Source organism: Xyrauchen texanus, chromosome 17 (assembly GCF_025860055.1).
Source record: "Xyrauchen texanus isolate HMW12.3.18 chromosome 17, RBS_HiC_50CHRs, whole genome shotgun sequence".
In the NCBI taxonomy this organism is placed as follows: domain Eukaryota; kingdom Metazoa; phylum Chordata; class Actinopteri; order Cypriniformes; family Catostomidae; genus Xyrauchen; species Xyrauchen texanus.
Genome location: NC_068292.1, coordinates 1,620,537 through 1,639,139, shown reverse-complemented (window position 1 = coordinate 1,639,139; position 18,603 = coordinate 1,620,537). Strand labels below are relative to the sequence as shown.

At 36.1% G+C, this 18,603-nt stretch overlaps 1 protein-coding gene across 1 annotated transcript in view; it reads right to left on the bottom strand.

Annotated features, from left to right (window-relative positions):
- LOC127658412 (A disintegrin and metalloproteinase with thrombospondin motifs 16-like) overlaps positions 1-14,121 on the bottom strand; it is a 106,338-nt gene extending 92,217 nt beyond the window's left edge. Inside the window, exons 1-3 of the mRNA XM_052147687.1 lie at positions 14,029-14,121; positions 13,840-13,936; positions 8,761-9,095 (exon numbers count right to left, since the gene is read on the bottom strand). Coding sequence (XP_052003647.1) covers positions 8,761-9,095; positions 13,840-13,936; positions 14,029-14,052 — 456 coding nt within the window. The 5' untranslated portion in view covers positions 14,053-14,121. The remainder of the gene's footprint in view (positions 1-8,760; positions 9,096-13,839; positions 13,937-14,028) is intronic.
- Between the last annotated feature and the right edge of the window lie 4,482 nt (positions 14,122-18,603).

The window sequence follows — 18,603 nt, the reverse complement described above, 5'->3', positions numbered from 1 at the left end:
AGGTGCAGATATGTTAGGAGTCATAAAGGAATAGCTAACCTAAAACCAAAAAATTCTGAATTACTTAATAACATGTCAACCCAAAGCCATATGACTTTCTCTCATTGAACACAAAAGGTGTATTTTTTAAGAATATCCTGACTACTTTTTTTCATATAATTAAAGTGTTAATAGGGACTGGGGCTATTAAGCTTTAAACTGACAAAAAAAATCACCATAAAAGTATCATGATAGTGGTCCATATATTTTTTAAGTTACATTTCAATCTCCGGAAGCCATACATTACTATAGTTGTGTGTCAGGAAAAGGCAGAAATTTAAGTTTGCATCTTCTTATCAAATCAAATATGGTGTAATTAAGCATATACTGTCAATTCAATTACATCAGGTCATGAAACAAATGAGAACCAATGGTGTTTGTTGTCAAATGGTGTTAATACAGCATTTTGTGTACACATTTGCAATCCATTTTAGAGCCTCAGCGAATGGGAAGATTATCAGTAAGCATCCAGGGTATTCATAACTCCACCTTTTGTGTTCCACGGAAGAGAGAAAGTCATATAGGTTTGGAACAACATCAGTGAATGGTGACAGAATTTAAGTTTTTGGTGAACTACAACTCCTTCATTTATTTTACAATACATTAACCATACTCTTCTTGACACAGTTTGCTGAAAGTAACATAAAGGAGGGATGCTGTAAGCTCACATTGACTCTGTGCATTCAGTCTAAACCAGCTGAAGCTCCATAGAAACAGTTCCTGTAGAAGGGCCATTTATCCCTATGCTTTGACAATAACTTCCAGCCAACATTTAGACATCTACTGGTGCCTCTTTGCACTTTGATTTAACAGGGCAAATCATGCTATGCTCCATTTCAGTTCTTTATAAATAAATATGTTGGTCTTTAATTCAGTCAGTCTATCATGGCCACATTCATAGCCTGTAGAGTGAAACATGGAATTGCTTTGTGAAGGATGATAATGTATATTTTGGAAAAGAGTTGTGTTTTCATCTGATGAGCGGCTTGGTTTTCAAAGCCTGTTTCATATGATGAATGTTAAATCATATGCACTATTCGAAATTCCATAGAAGAGATAATATGTAACAGCTACTAGTATGGTCATCAGAACAGCTTTTTCTAAGATGTATTTTTGAAAATTGGCTGTTGTCCTTTGTTTCAATTTAATATGTAACGTAATTATTCCAATATAATAGGACCTATACGAACAACAGCAGCTATTACATGCTACATCTGGACAAGTTCTCACTTCAAACCAGTTTCAGATTCTCTCCTTGTCCCAGTGACTAGTGTTGGGTGTAATCCAATTTCAAAGTAATCTACTTACTTTTAGTCAAAAAGTCATGTAAAACATTACATTTTAATTATTGTAATCAGATTACTGACATTCAATGAATAAAATTATTTTGCATTACTACGATTAAACAATGAACAAGGAGGAAATACACACATTATTTTGAATTGGTTGAGTGGAAGTGTTTTAGAAAGTAATTTAAAAGTAAAGTAATTAGTAATGTGATTACTTTTTAAATGAATTCATCTGTAAAGTAACCTGATTACAATTTCACTAAATTAATTTAGATGTGAAAAACAATTAGTAATTAGTACAAAGTAATTAATAATTTGTAGTGGATTATGTTTTTGAGTAACTTACCCAACACTGATTATAACTTTGCTCTTTTTATAAATTTCTGTCGACATTTGTGTAAGTTGTGTAATTATAACGCAGCTCTCTGGAATACTTGATTCTGATTGGTAAATTGTGGCATTCTCAGGTCAAATATTTTGATTGCTGTTCCAGGCAACTGATTTCCTACAAAACTTTATCACAAAATAGTGTCATAGAAGGCTGATCCACTTTGCATTGGGGTATTGATTGACATCACCATAGTCAGACTGATATGCAAAAAAAGATGTGAAAGTGAATAGTGACTTCAAAAAACACACTGTCAAACATATGGGGGTGGCTGTGGCTCAGGTGGTAGAGCGGGTCGGCTAATCGCAGGGTTGGTGGTTTGATTCCCGGCCCACACAACGCCACATGCCGAAGAGTCCTTGGGCAAGAACCTGAACCCTAAGTTGCTCCCAATGGCAGGCTAGCGCCTTGCATGGCAGCTCTGCCATCATTGGTGTGTGAGTGTGCATGTGTATGTGAATGGGTGAATGGGACACATTGTAAAGCGCTTTGGTAACCTGTAAAGGTTAAAAAAGGAGCTATATAAGTGGAGACCAGAAAAAAACAACAAAGTTATACAGGTTTGGAAGAATATGAGAATGATCAAATGATGACAAAATTTTCCAACCAGGGCTGTATTTCCCAAAATCATTGCAAGCTTAAATTGATCGTTGAGACCATTGGCGCCAATGGGTTCTATAATCTACTCATCTTGTGATGCTCTTGGAAACACAGCCGTGGTCTCATAGACTCACCTACATTCTTGCTAAAAAAATTGTAACATGACTCATTATATCGCAGCCTTTCCTGGTGAAATAAACACTTGAGGCTCTACAACAACAATGATTTTTATTCCCTTTTACACCAAATAATTGTTAAAACAGTGGATTATCAATTCATATACACTTTTCACCCTGTTACATATCTTATGACATGTAAACACTTTCACTATCGTTTTACAATTTATCACTGCCACAATACATGTAATGAACCACGTAATGTTATTTTGCAAAAATGTCAACACAGTCATGTAATTTTCATGAGATCAGGCTGGAATATTTTTGGATTAACTATCCCTTTAAACCAGTGGTTCTCAAACTTTTTTGGTCATTCCCCACTTTGGACAAGGGGGAATTTTCAAGCCCCATCTGCCCCCATCGCCCCAACACAATGCTAATGAAATATGCAACAAGCTTAAAATGTTCCAATTTATTGAACAGTAGTAACAAGTAACAAGTAGTATCAGTAACAAGTTGTATCTAAATCCAAACTAACTATTTACATGAAATAACAGCAAGTTCAAAAATAAAGAAAATAAAAGTGCAGCTGTCATAACTTGCATGAAATTCAAAAATAGAGAAAATAAAAGTGCAGCTGTGTCAACATTTGTATCAAGATAAAAAAAATTAGAAAAGAAATACAAGTGCTACTTTGCAATCTGTTAAAAAAAGAAAAAAAGAGAAATCCATTTGGCAAGAAAGTATTTAAAGAATTCATTTTCCCTGCATTAGTGGCTGCAATGAGCTTGTTTTGCATTGCACAGTTTCTCAAAGCAGGGTTGCAGGTTTGATACTGCCACTCTCAAGTCATGCTCAATGTTCAGTTGAGATCTGTACTTAGTTTTCAGTGAAGCAACAGCTGAAAAGCCCATCTCACAGAAATATGATGTGGCAAAGGGAAGAAGAATGCACACAGCTCTCTGCCCGATGAGTGGATACTCCCTCTCCACTCCAAACCAGAATTCATTCATCCATTTCTGAATATTCCGCTCTGCTCGCTCATTCCGCTCAGGGTCGCGCGCTCAACCCAGAATGGCCTGCTGGTTCAAAAATATGCGAAATAAGGGCTGCCTCCGACTAAAGTTTTTTTCTAGTCGACTAGTAGTTGTTCATTTAAGCCATTAGTGGACAAATCGCCCCTTTATATTGATTTAATAACTTAAGTAGGCTATACAGGATACTGAGCGTTATATAGCCGCACTCAAGCGCACGACCGCATGCATAAAGCTTGCCACAAAGAACCAGCAAAAGTAATGATTATGAATGTGAAACAAAAATAGCAAGGAGACATTTAATTGTTTATTAATAAAATGGTGTTTTATGTGTCACTGCAAAGATGAAGTTGACGATGCGGACTCGCCATGAACGAATAAAGACAGAAATGCATAAAAAGGAAAATTTCCCCCCGTTTGGCGTGCCCCACCTGTCACGTCTCTATTCCCCACCAGTGGGGCGTGCCCCACACTTTGAGAACCGCTGCTTTAAACCTTAAGCATTTTAAGATGTTTACAAGGTAAGCACTACTGTAAAAAAAATATTACATTTAAGCAGTAAATAATGGAGTGTTATCCAGAGAATAATTTTTGACTTAACAAACCATACCAGAGCAGGCATTGGGGGTTGGGTGTTCATTTGTAGATTTACCAGTCCTTCAAACAGTTCATGGCTGACATCATTCACAAATAGCCTATTATTGCAGATTGGCGATACTTCAGAAAGACTTTCAGAGTGGAGTTTCCACGGCACGGCACCCGTCTCAACCCAGACTGCCATTTCCAATGACCCTCCTAATTGGCATCCCATGTGCCACCACTAAAGTCAGCTATTGTACCTTTTAACATTTACACAGTAAACGTCTGTCTGCCACAGACTCACTTTTGTATGAAGCTTTGAGCTTGAAATCAATGAGGCTTGTGAACTGTGGATTTGATTGCCTGGCCTTTTAACTTATATTCGGGATCTTTTATGGCAAACTCATCACTGTCATCAAAGCCTTGCCCTGCCAACCTCCAGTGGTGATCAGCCAAGTCAGTCTTAGCCTTTCAAAGTGAATTTATACATTGGCTGTACTGGATGAGGCATTTTGACCATGGAAGACTTTGAGCTAACTAATGGCTCCACACTGTACCGGCCTGCTAATCACAACCAGCCGGGGACGGTGTAATAGATGACAGCATTACATCACACTGCCAAAACATATTTCAGCTAGTTATAGAGCCAATACATTTACATTGACAGTATGGTTTGAGTTGCCTCCTCATAAAGGTTGCTTATCACATAAAGGTTAATTGTCACTTTAAAGGTGTCATTTGGAAATACATTGCCACAGAAGATTACCTCAAAGGGAAAAATCAGAAGCCAAAATCTTTTACTGCTTGCTAAGCCTCCTTTCACAATGACTTTTTTACTTCGATTTATATCAGTTAAACTTGTCATTATGTAGTTATGTCATATATATCTCCATTTGACATGATCCAGTGCTACCACAAAGACAACTGAAATTGGAATGGTATACTACCGTACTACTCTAACTATTTCTGACACATATACAGCAGATATGGTAGAAATAGTAGTAGTATGGCAGCATGTAATTTCCAAAGCCAGTGTTAACCAAGGGTAAAAGTTTGGCTGGTTAGCATGCTTAGGTTTGCTGTTATCCCCTGCTAGTAGATGCCATATCTACACCACTATGTGGGCAAAAAGAATGTTTCTTTATTGACAGCCATAAAAAAGCTGGTATTTATGCTAACAAAATAATTATTGTGTTTTGCAAATACAGTATTTCTTCTTAAAGCAGTGAAATTTTTCTCTGTCTGCTGCCTTCGTCATAGCTCAGAATAGTCGCTAATGAAGCTCTTGGAATTCATGTGGAGCCATTATCAGGATATCATTTTCCTACTGCTCCAGAGTGATCAGTCACATAGCATTTACAGTTCAGGTGATTGGCTAAAAAAAAAAAAAAGTGCCATTGAGATGAATGGAAATGGAAAGTCTTAGTCACAGTGAGGTCCAAAAGTCTGAGACCAAATTGAAAATCTGAGATCTATTATTTTAAACCTGGAGAAAAAACGCTGAGGGAAATATATTAAATTCTGGACTATTTCTGGGTCACTAATCAATGCAAGAAAGTTTGTGACATTGACCATGTTAACGCTGTACAAAAGGTCAGATTTATTTGCTTATATTGAAGCACACATTAAGCTTTTTGTAACATTTTAAATCATGCTGAGGTAACATGATTTGTAATGTTGTGGAGTCCGCAGCTTCACTGTATGGAATAAGGGGGACATACCAAACAGTAATTGTGAAATTCTTGTGAATTTTTCAATTAAAATTTTCACTCATTAGATACTTGTTTTGCTGATGATATAATTGATATGAAATTGGAAAAGAAGGCAAAATAGAGGCATTTTCAACAGTGGTTATAGAAATTTGGACCCCACTGTAATATGAAAAGTTCATAGGTCCTGTTCCAACAACTGATTTTCCAACCTTAATTTTACTGTAAATACGGTGAAATGAAAAGCAAGTGCTTTGAAAATGGCCCTGATAATAATTAAAATATATATATCTTTTTTTTTTTATTGATTGTTGAAGTGGTCATGACAATTTTAAATGTTGCTTTGGAACTTCATGCCAAAACAAATTATAAAAAAAAAACGTATCCATAAACTAATGCCTGAGTACAATATGTGTTAGTTTCCACCGAGGACAAGAATAGACCCTCCAAATATCTATCTTACTAATAAAAGGAGGCTCTGTTCTCTATTAAGACCTCCACTGACCCAAATTTATGTGGGTTATTGAGTAACTGGTTAAAGGGGATTTGAACGGGCTCTGTTGATTGGACAGGGCACAGTATGTCAGTCCAGTCAGAGTAAAGTCATGAGAATGGCACAGTCCCTTTGCTCTTCCAGAGCCTACTGGGAGCTGACTCTCGTGCAGCCTGGGAGCCAAAATTAAAAAAAACACTCTGGAGGGTTGATGTTTCTTTGCACAGTAAACATTATTCCATGGAGTAAACAAATAAACAAATAGAAGTAAATTGATGAATAGAGCAGAAATAACCATATTTGAAATTCAAAAGGCCTGCACGAATGATTCAACATACAGACGCTAACACAGTTGTCCTACTACAGTTCATGCCAGAAATACTTGGGGTTGAGGGTCTTAATCTCTCTATGGATTAGTGAATACTTTCTGGATTGTTTTCATCATCATTGTCAGCTATTTGTGTGACTAAATATGGAGATGAATCAGCCTATGGAGATAAGGCTGAATCTAAAAAAGTAGGCTGCAAATATTTTCCGCACGTCAGATGCTAAGGAATAAAGTAGAATAGAATGGAACATAATAGAACAGAGTACAATAGATTAGAAGAGAGTAGAATGGAAGAGTAGAACAGAACAGAAGAGAGCAGAATAAAATAGAAGTGAATACAACAGGATAGAGTAGAGTAGAATAGAACAGAATGGAATAGATTAGAGTGTAATAGAATAGAACAGAAGATCAGAATAGAATTAAATATAACTGGACAGAGTATAAGTGGAAAGAATAGAATAGAATGGAACATAATAGAACAGAGTACAATAGATTAGAAGAGAGTAGAATGGAAGAGTAGAACAGAACAGAAGAGAGCAGAATAAAATAGAATTGAATACAACAGGATATAGTAGAGTAGAATAGAACAGAATGGAATAGATTAGAGTGTAATAGAATAGAACAGAAGATCAAAATAGAATTAAATAGAATTGAACAGAGTATAAGTGGAAATAGTAGAATAGAATGGAGAGTACAGAAAAGAGTGGAATAGAACTGAATAGAACATAGTAGACTAGAGCAGAGTAGAATATAACAGAGTAAAATAAAATGGAAAATGCAGAACAGAATGGAGTAGAATAGAATTGAATAAAGTTGAATAGAACATAATTGAACAGAACAAAGTAAAATAGAACAAAGTAGAGTAGAATTGAATGGAGTAGAATGTAATATATTAGAACAGAACAAAGTAGAATATAATATAATTTAATTAAACAGAATGAGTAGAATAGAATGGAGCGTACAGAACAGTGTAGAATAGAATTGAATAGAATAGAACATAATTGGCTAGAACATAGTAGACTAGAGCAAATTAGAGTAGAACAGAGTAAGCTACAACAGAGTAGAATATAATTGAAAATATCGAAAAGAATAGAACAAAAAAAGTATAAAAGAATTGAATATGGTTAAGCAGAATAGAATAGAGTAAAATAAAGTAGAATAAATTGGATTATACAGAACAGAGTTGAATTGAATATAACTGAACAGAGTAGAACAGGGCAAAGTAAAATAGAACAAAGTAGAGTACAATTGAACAGAGAAGAGTATAATATAGTAGAAAACAACAGATTAGAATATAATAGAATTCTATTCTAGACAGAATGAGTAGAACAGAATGGAGAATACAGAACAGAGCAAGCTACAACGGACTAGAATAAAATGGAAAATATAGAACAGAACAAAACACAGTAGAATGGAATTGAATACGGCGCTGCACTGTCTATTGTCCTGTTCATTGTCAGTAATTTGTTGTACTGTCCTGTACTTTTTGCACATGTTTGCACATGCACTTTATATAGGTATATATAGGTAGTTTATATAGGTATTTTATTTCATTGTGTAGTCTCATGTGGTCCTGTGTTGGTCCTTTGTTGTTTTTATGTAGCACCATGGTCCTGGAGGAACGTTGTCTCGTTTTGCTGTGTACTGTACTAACCGTATATGGTTGAAACGACAATAAAAACCACTTGACTTGACTTGAATGAGGTAAAACAGAGTAGAGTCGAATAGAATAGAGTATAAAAGAGTAGAATGAAATGGATACTGTAATACAGAACAGAGTTGAATTGAATATAATTGAACAGAGTAGAACAGAACAAAGTTGTAAAGTATAGATTAGAATGGAGCGTACAGAACAGAGTAGGATAGAACTGAGTAAGATAGAACAGAGCACAGTATAACAGAGTAGAACAGAACAGAATTGAATAGAACAGAGTAGAATACAACAGAACAGAGTAGAGTAGAAGGAAGAATCCACAAGACGTATATAGTACACAATATAATATACTATTAAATATTAATAGAATTTTATGTAATCGAAAAGTCAGCCTTCTTTTTGAAACAATTCTCTTTCTTACTGCACTAGTTACCTGCCAACAGGCTTTGAATCTCTTTCTGAAAACAACTCCTTTCTTGAATCAATCAGCTCTCAACACACTGAAACAGGATAACCCATCAATCCACTCACCATCCCCGCACATGTCGACAGGGCCACCGATGAGTTGCCCTTTGACCTCAGCACCCCATGGTAGAAGCAGAGGTCATCTCTAGGAAAAGACTGCAGGCTCTTGGTGCCACCCCTGCCCAAGGTTTGTATAGTAAAGCTGGGTGCGATCAGGTCACGTGACGGCTGCAGGTCCAGGTGGAAGTCTTGCCCTAATCCATGGAGTTTGAAGTGGACACTCGAGCTGAGGTCATGACCTTGGCCATCTGTAGAGCGCTTCCTGCGGTGGTGGTGGGCCACAGCATGAGAGATGTAACGCCCTTGATGGTCCACCTCGTACGGGGCAACAATCTCATATTCTACATAGAGGAGAAACTGGAGGTCATCGTTGCATTGTACAAAGTAAATGACCATTTTTGCAAGGTTGGATCTGAATCCATTATTTTATAACATATATTTTAAGAGATTAAAATAGAAATTACACAGACCTTTAATAATTAAGTTTAGAGCTGGTACTTGGGTGGTATCCCTAGGTAATGTATGTCAAATGAAAGTGTCTGTTTTTCCACTCATAAGGCTGGCTGCAAATTCTATAAGTCTATTTCACAACTGGGTAGAAGGACAATACTGTATATTACAAATGCACTACTGTTATTGCATAAAATAATTGTATCTAAAGCAAGCTGCTGTGAATTAAAAGACAGGCGCATCAATATGCTGCTCATGTGGCCATGTGAGAGACTGAAAGAGGTGTTTTAATGTTGTGTGAGTCTGACCTCTGAATACACTCATGCTCCTCTCATCCTGGAGGTGGTCTGGTGGCTGAAGTTATAAATGCTTTTACAGACACGACCAGACAGATTTATGATCTCTGACCATGAGGTGAGACACTCATGAGACACACACTGATGACACACACACTCAACGCTCTATGATCTTTCTCTGCATGCACACCAACTTTGGAATTGCAGGGGTTGTAGGGGGGCAAGACCCTAACGGCTTTTAAGCGCACCTTCGAGCGTCATTTATCTAAATTTGTTTTTACAGCAGGAGGTCGACACCTCCATGATTTTGGACTGAGATTAATGATTTCAAAGAAATATTAGAATCAACAATACTAACTGCAGTTAAAATAGCTACTTGCATTGCTATCCACCATAGATATAGGAATGCATCATATACTGGAGACGTGGTTTAGTGTGGAGGAAAACAAGTCCATGTAACCATAGATACACTTTCATTTCTATAAAGGTGAAAAAGAGAAGGATCCAATAGATGTTGGGCATTTATTTATTTTGTAGATTTTTTTTTTTTTTTTTTTTTAAATAAGCTGCCCTTTAAATATGTTTTAAAATATTTGATTACAGGTAAAATAAGTACATAAAGTCAGAAACACTTTATATTCATTTTCTCTTTGCTAAGGGTTTGTAAAGGGGTTAGTTAATGATTGATAAGTCATTTGAATGCATTATGAACCATTGGCATGCAGTTATAACAACAGGCATAAAAAGGGTCTTTCTAGTCTTTCATGCAATACTTGCCAAATAGTGAGCAATTTTATTAATATATAATAAATGCTTAATAACACTTATTAAACATTTGTAACTTATGAAAATATTAATGTAATGTGGACACATTTGAAACATTTATTAAGGAGTTGTCAACATTAAAAAAGCATAAAGTTCAGAATGATTTAATGGTCATCAGGATTTATTATAGAATACGTGCTGCTAATGAGCACTTTAGGTAACTAGGACAAGGTAAGTAACAAGGGACAGCACTCGGAGTAGCAACAATCAAGAAAAAGTGCTGCAAAATCCTGGTGGGTCTGAGTACAGTAATGAATATATACACAAAGCGGACTGTTCCAAAATGACATAATCTCCGCTTTAAATCTTACCATAATTGTCTACTTTTGCTGCATTCTGACATATATAATTCATTATGGCCTTTTATGTTATTTGATGAATTTAAGTATGAATAAAATATAAATTAGCATGTCTATGTAAGTTGTGAATGTCACCCTTATATTCATGTTGTTATAACTGCATGTACATGATTTATAATATTGTACATCCTATATACGTATTTTTGTCTTATTGTGTATTTCTATATATACTTATATTTCTATTCTTTATTTTATATTCTATTTTTTTCTTTATTATCTATGTCATGTTGTTGCATTATTTGTTCACTGGAAGCATCTGTCACCAAGAAAGATTCCTTGTATGTTGAATATTACTTGTCAATAAAGCTCTTTCTGATTCTGATTGTGATAGCACATTTGTAAATGACTAATACACCCTTTATAAAACCATTATAATAGAGAACATTATTGTTAAGTGTTATTATTCAGTCTAATGGGATTGTTGCCCACCACAGTAAACCAAAGCATCTATATATGATGTGTTGTCCTTTATTGAGTGCATATGACTGCAACTGTGGAGTTAAAGGCTAGTAGCATGATTCTTGAAGTAGAAGAACATCACATTGTATTGACATCAATGTGAATAAAAAAAGTTTGTTTTTAGATGCTATCTTGGACTTGCCATCCTTATTATTGTTGACTTGGACACGTCCACACTAATTCTTTTAGTTTGAAAACGCCTTCTGTCCACACTGAGATTACAACGTGAAGACAGCGTTTTCAAATGTATTTACTTGGAAGAGCGAAAACGCTGTCTTTGCGTTCAGTCCAGTGTGGACAGGGAAGAAGGAGATATCTGAAACCTATGATGCATTAGTTGTCATGTGATCCATCCATCCCAAAACAATCAAGATGGTGGCCCATATTGTAGCATGTATAAAAGAGAAAAATGTTAAAGATAAATGCTACCTTGTACTAGCTTAAAGGGATAGTTCACCCAAAAAGTTTTATTATCCCATCATTTAATCACCCTTGTGTATGACTTTTCATCTGTTGAACTCAAATGAAGATTTTTTTCAGCTCTTTCGGGTCATACAATACAAGTGACAAAGTGGCAAAATTTTGAAGCTCCAAAAATCACACAAGTCATAATAAAAGTAATCCATGAGACTCCAGTGGTTTAATCCATGACTTCTGAGGAGATATGATAGATGTGGATGAGAACAGATCAATATTTAAGTCCTTTTTTACTATAAATTATCCTCCCTGCTCAGTCAGTCTCCACTTTAACATGATTTTAACATGATAACATGATTCACATTTTTTTTATGCATATCACCCCCTACTGGGCAGGGAGAAGAATTTCTTAAGACTTAAATATTGATATTTTTCTCACCCACACCTATCATATCATGTCTGAAGATATGGCTTAAAACACCGGAGTCATATGGAGTCGTATGGATTACTTTTATGATGCCTTTATGTGCTTTTTGGATCATCACAATTTTGGCACCCATTCACTTGCATTGTATGGCCATACAGAGCTGAAATATTCTTCTAAAAATCATAATTTGTGTTCCGCAGAAGAAAGAAAGTCATACTCATCTGGGTTGGGTGAGTAAATGATGGAAGAATTTTCAATTTTGGATGAACTATTCCTTTAACATTGCATTCCTTCTAAGGTGACAGGAAGTTTACTCAGAATTGGTTTCTGGAGGCGGAACACGAGGACAATTTGTGTTTTATAACTTACATGGAAATTACGCAGGGCCATGCTTCTGTTTGATTGTTTTTTTTTCCTCGCATGTAAAGGGATTTGAGCCTTTTCATAAGTTTCAGTGTGGAAACAGCAGTGTTTTGAAAACACAAAAAACATTTTAAAATGTATCTGGATTAATGTGTACTAAGTCTTGCATTCTTCAAAATATTGGGACCCTCTTGAAAGCTTTGGTATTATTTAAATGCTGGCACACACCAACACACACACACACACACACACACACACACACACACACACACACACATCACACACACACACACACACACACACACACACACAAACACACATGCGCACACACGCACACACACATGTTTGGTTTCCATGTTTTATGGGGACTTTCCATAGACATAATGGTTTTTATACTGTACAAACCTAACCCTACCCCTAAACCTAACCCTCACAGAAAACTTTCTGCATTTTTACATTTTCAAAAAACATAATTTAGTATGATTTATAAGCTGTTTTCCTCATGGGGACCGACAAAATGTCCCCACAAGGTCAAAAATTTCGGGTTTTACTATCCTTATTGGGACATTTGGTCCCCACAAAGTGATAAATACACGCTCACTCACACACATATGTTGGTGTGGCCAGACATAATGATTTTTATACTGTATGAACTATAGATTATATTCCCTAAACCTAACCCTCACAAAAAACTTCCTGCATTTTCACATTTAAAAAAAACAAAAAACATAGTTTAGTATGTTTTCTAAGCGATTTGAATTATAGGGACACTTTAAATGTTCTCGTAAACCACCCAAACCTGCCTGCCCACACACACACACACACACACACACACACATTATTATATATGTCCACTCCAGTCTCTAAGCCCAAGCCAAACAGTGCGGAGACTCTTCACAGGATAAAGGCAGTAAGTGCACACAGAGATTGTTTATAAAGCTTGGCTGATTGATGGAGATCTTCTTCAAGTGTCTGCCTTTGTTCATTGTTCCCTAAGTCCCAGTGCATGCCAATTTTTGTTCGACACCTCTATTGTGTGTGTGTGTGTGTGTGTGTGTGTGTGTGTGTGTGTGTGTGTGTGTGTGTGTGTGTGTGTGTGTGTGTGTGTGTGTGTGTGCGTTTATAGCGGGTATACAGTAGATTCGGCGAAAGTTGTGTAAACGTCCCAACACAAGAGTTTCACAGCTGTTTTTCGCGGGTGCTCTAATTAAGGCTTTCATCAATTAGGATATCTAGCGCACCCTGCCGATGAGATCTCGTGCAGACTGTGCATTTCTACACAGCCCGTGCAGTAATAAAATCACCCACTTACGTCCACCTTTGTGTTTCTTTGGGACGTTTGAACTTTGTGAGAAAAAAAACTAAAACATAATAGACTTTCCTTCTTAAATGCATGAAGCAATTTAAATACATTTCTCAAAATCTTCATATAATAGAAAACAGTGCGACAGACAGCTGTCAATCAAACCAAAGTTTGTAATGCTCTCACCTGTGTTGTGAGGAAGCCGCAGTGATTCAAGCAGAAGTGCAGGTTCGTTGTTTACATGAGCACCCTGATGAAGGGTTGCAGATGCAATGTGAGGACTCTACATGGAGAAACATTGCTTAGTGAGCATGCACAAATTGCATTGCAATTATAAAAGCGATTTATTTGATGAAAAGGTGCATACATGCTCACCTCGAGGCATCCGAGTATAAACATAAGAAATAACGACAAAGAGGAGATGGATCCGGTATAAATCCTCCTTTTTGGCACAGAGTGCTGGCAAGCCATGTCTCCCATAGACCCTTCTCCAAAATGTGCATGCCGTGAATAACCTTTGTGCGTCTCCAAATGCGCGCTGCGCTCTGCGCTCTGAATGAAACACTGGACGCTCGTTTGAACTATTTTAGAAAAGATGCCATATCGCATCAATGAAGTCCTTTTGAATCACATGGGATTCCGAATGCATGATCTGAATCCTGTTCCAACATCATGTTTATGGAGAGGATAACAGTGCCATTCTTCATGCAGACGTTAACAGTCTCAAGCTCAGCAGTGATCCGCTCTCTCTCCTGTCAGTGCGCTTTGGAGAATGAGAGCGCAATTCGGCACGGGTAAGCGGCGCACACGCTTCCAAATAGCCAGTCACACCTGTGCGCGAGACGAGCCCTGGGACGCGTGATGAGGGGAGGATCTAAACACCCCACCTCCTATCCCAGACCTCCGCAATTCCCATTTGATAAAAGGTCAAACACTCTGTAATGCAATATACATTAAGTCAAATCCACTTTTCATGTTGCACGTCCATAATTAGTTAAATTAAGCTTGATTCGTATGACCAGAATCAGTGGCTCCAATTCGTGCAAGGTCCATTATCTTCAGATTTTGCTATTTCTAATTATTGTAAGATTTGAATAGTAAATATCTAAATATATTTAATGTTTGTATGTTCAGTAAAGATTGCTAAATTTGTGTTAAATAAGTAGTTGGTCATTGTCTGTGATTTCAGAGAGGTGCTTTATTTTGATTGGTTAATCTAAAAATATGGCTGAAAAAGGAATGGATCAAAAACAAATTTAAGTAGCCTATACAGTATGCTGTGCACTGCACTCTGCAAACTACTTTTAAAAAAACAGTAGGCTACAATGAAGAAACAACATTCAGTAGCATTTGCTATGTTGTTGTCATATGACTTAGTTGCATGTTTAATTTAGTGAGTGGCACCAGTACAGTTACACAGTAAGGTACAATTACACAGTACAGTTATTTTACATTCCAATTTTGGGTAAAATGTCTTAATTCTTGGCAGTCCAATCAAATAACAAGTGAAGAAAGAGATATTAAAAAAGCAACATTTGAAATTGCTTCCGGTTCATTTATCACCCTGGAAATGTTGAGAGCATTGCATTGTGAAATATACTGTATTCCACGCAGTGTGCTCTGTTTCAATTCTGCACATTTTGGAATATGTTTTAAGACATCCAGATGTTTCATAAAAGGGAATGTACACACTGTGTAGCAAACATACTGCATACTCCAAGACTAGTATGGCAGTGTGCTCTTCCAAACACATTCCAACTTTTTCACACACTCATTGCAGGATTTACCAACCACATAATTTGCTTAGCTCAGAGTAAGTATGAATCCCAGCAGCTGTGCTGGACAATGTTCCCATAGCTTACCAAAACAGATGGGCTGATTTTGTGACAGTTTTTATATGCTTATATATATATATATATATATATATATATATATATATATATATATATATATATATATATATATATATATATCTATGACCAACAATTAGTTAGCTCATGGGGTTAAGTGTCATTGCCAAATGGCAAATAGTGATGGCTCGTGGCTTGCTTCTGGTGGTTATTAGCCCTGTAAAAGATGACATGCCCAGTACACCACACAAAACCACTGCATTTTATTAAATGTATCCTAAATGAAAATGAAATAAACTCGTGAAATTAGATTATATCAGCATAAGTCTTACAAAGCAAGTCCAGTGGAAAAACGTGATGTGTTACAAGATGGCATTTTAAACTGATTTGTGTTTGTGTATATACAGATGCACCTTCCATTATGGAACACTGCACAATTAGATACAATGCACTTTCTAAATAGCCACATAAAGATGGTATAAGAGCATGTGATTGACAACCAGGTAAATTGAAATTACTTAATTAGAATGCTTACAGATTCTTGTAATGCAACACATGCAGTACGAGTGCAGACTTAGTTAGGATGCTGTGAGTTTTTTTGACAGTTAATGGATACCATTGATAATAGTGTATGTACAGTAGATACTTAGCCTTGTTTCAAATGGAAAACCTCAACTAAAACGTAAAAATAATTATATTCCCATGATGCCAGGGCACTGCTTGCAATATAACACTCTCAGAAACCGAATACATTTTATTGTAGTATATAGTAAGACTTCCCAGATTCAGACAGCACATTTTATTGCCATTTTTATTGCCGTCTTATCTCAATGTCTCACAAAAATTAAATTACAAAAAAAAAAAAAAAAACACAACACTTGTTTTCTGTTAAACTGCTCCTCATGTTTCAAAAGCATTTCCTCTGTGATTTCTCAACACTGTTCTTGCCCTGTAGAATAATGGCCACTGCAGGCAGCTAACAATCCATCTCTTGAGCTTGCAATGAAATACACAAAAAATACAAAATAACAAAACATATAGTAAAGCTATAAATAAAAGGAAGGCCTCTCAAATGCATTTGGAACTCTGATCACAATGAAAGTAAGGTCATATTTTTCAGATGGGCAAGAAGTCTAAGTTATACATAAATAGTGTTAGAAGTCATTGATGTTTTATGATGATATAACATATACAGTGTGACAGATAAAAATAATTTAAAGAGGCCCTATTGTGCTTTTTGGGATTTTACCTTTCCTTTAGTGTGTAATATAGCTGTTTGCACATGTAAAAGGTCTGAAAAGTTACAAAGCACATAGTAAACTCAAAAGGGAGTTACTCTCTCCCACAGACAACATTGCTCTAGAACAACAAGAAACGGCTGGATTGTAGTCCAGCCATTTCTTCAGTGAAGTATCTACATCACAATGTAACACATTTGCATAATGCCTGCATAAGGGCTACCTTGGCCCGCTCTCAAACAAATGTAGTTAAAGCAGAGGCCAGGATGAGTTGGGTTGTCGCCATGTCGAGATGTTCTGTTCTTCACTACGAAAGCCAAACCTCTTTGTTTGGACTTCCAAAGACAGACGAATTGAAGAATCAGTGGTTAACATTTATTTTAATTATTTATCAGTACAACTACAACCAATGCCAGAATTTAAAGAATGTTACTCCTGAAGATGGTGCAGTTCCAACTTTGTTGGGACAATCTAGCACTTCAGAATCACAACCTGTATGCTTGATTATTTGTGGATTTATCTGCAACCAAGTGTTCAAATGTGGAGTTTTGTGTTGTAGGTACGTGTACACCCAGTGCACAGTAGTAGGCCTCTGCTAACCTGCTAGCTTATGTTATTGTGTTGAACTAGTTTTGCTAAGCAGTTGCGGCCCCACTTTTATTTAGAATTTTGTAGAATTAGGCTGATTGTTTGCCATTCTTACTATCATGAGTGTGGAGATGGATTTATTTTTACAAACAGTCATTTTACATCTGCAATTCATGGTAGTGCTCGCCTAACTTGCTATTTAATGTTATTGTTTTGGTAAAGGTTTACTATTCAGCTGTAGGCTGGCTTTTACCTAAAACTGTGTAACAAAATGGTCAATCTCAAGAGTCTTATATAATTATATAATTACAATCTGTAATGTTACGGCTGCTATCCATGATATTCCACGGCTAACTTGCTCACTAACCGGGAGTAAGCTTGGGAAAAATACAGTAGATGCTAATGTCAAAGGAAAATATAAACATGGCATTAGTCTATAAGCTTCAGCATATGTCACCTTAATACATGCTTATATCATTCACAGCATTTTATGCTGTCAAGCACTTGCTCAAATCACTCACAGTATTTTATGGATTTAACACATGTTCAAATCACTCACTGTATTTTATGGATTTAACACATGTTCAAATCACTCACTGTATTTTATGGATTTAACACATGCTCAAATCACTCACTGTATTTGATGCATTTAACACATGCTTAAATCACTCACAGTATTTTATGCATTTAACACATGCTCAAATCACTCACAGTATTTTATGCATTTAACACATGCTTAAATCACTCACAGTATTTTATGCATTTAACACATGCTCAAATCACTCACTGTATTTGATGCATTTAACACATGCTTAAATCACTCACAGTATTTTATGCATTTAACACATGCTCAAATCACTCACAGTATTTTATGCATTTAACACATGCTTAAATCACTCACAGTATTTTAAGCATTTAACACATGCTCAAATCACTCACAGTATTTTATGCATTTAACACATGCTTAAATCACTCACAGTATTTTATGCATTTAACACATGTTCAAATCACTCACTGTATTTTATGGATTTAACACATGCTCAAATCACTCACAGTATTTTATGCATTTAACACATGCTCAAATCACTCACTGTATTTGATGCATTTAACACATGCTTAAATCACTCACAGTATTGTATGCATTTAACACATGCTTAAATCACTCACAGTATTTTATGGATTTAACACATGCTTAAATCACTCACAGTATTTTATGCATTTAACACATGTTTAAATCACTCACTGTATTTGATGCATTTAACACATGCTTAAAT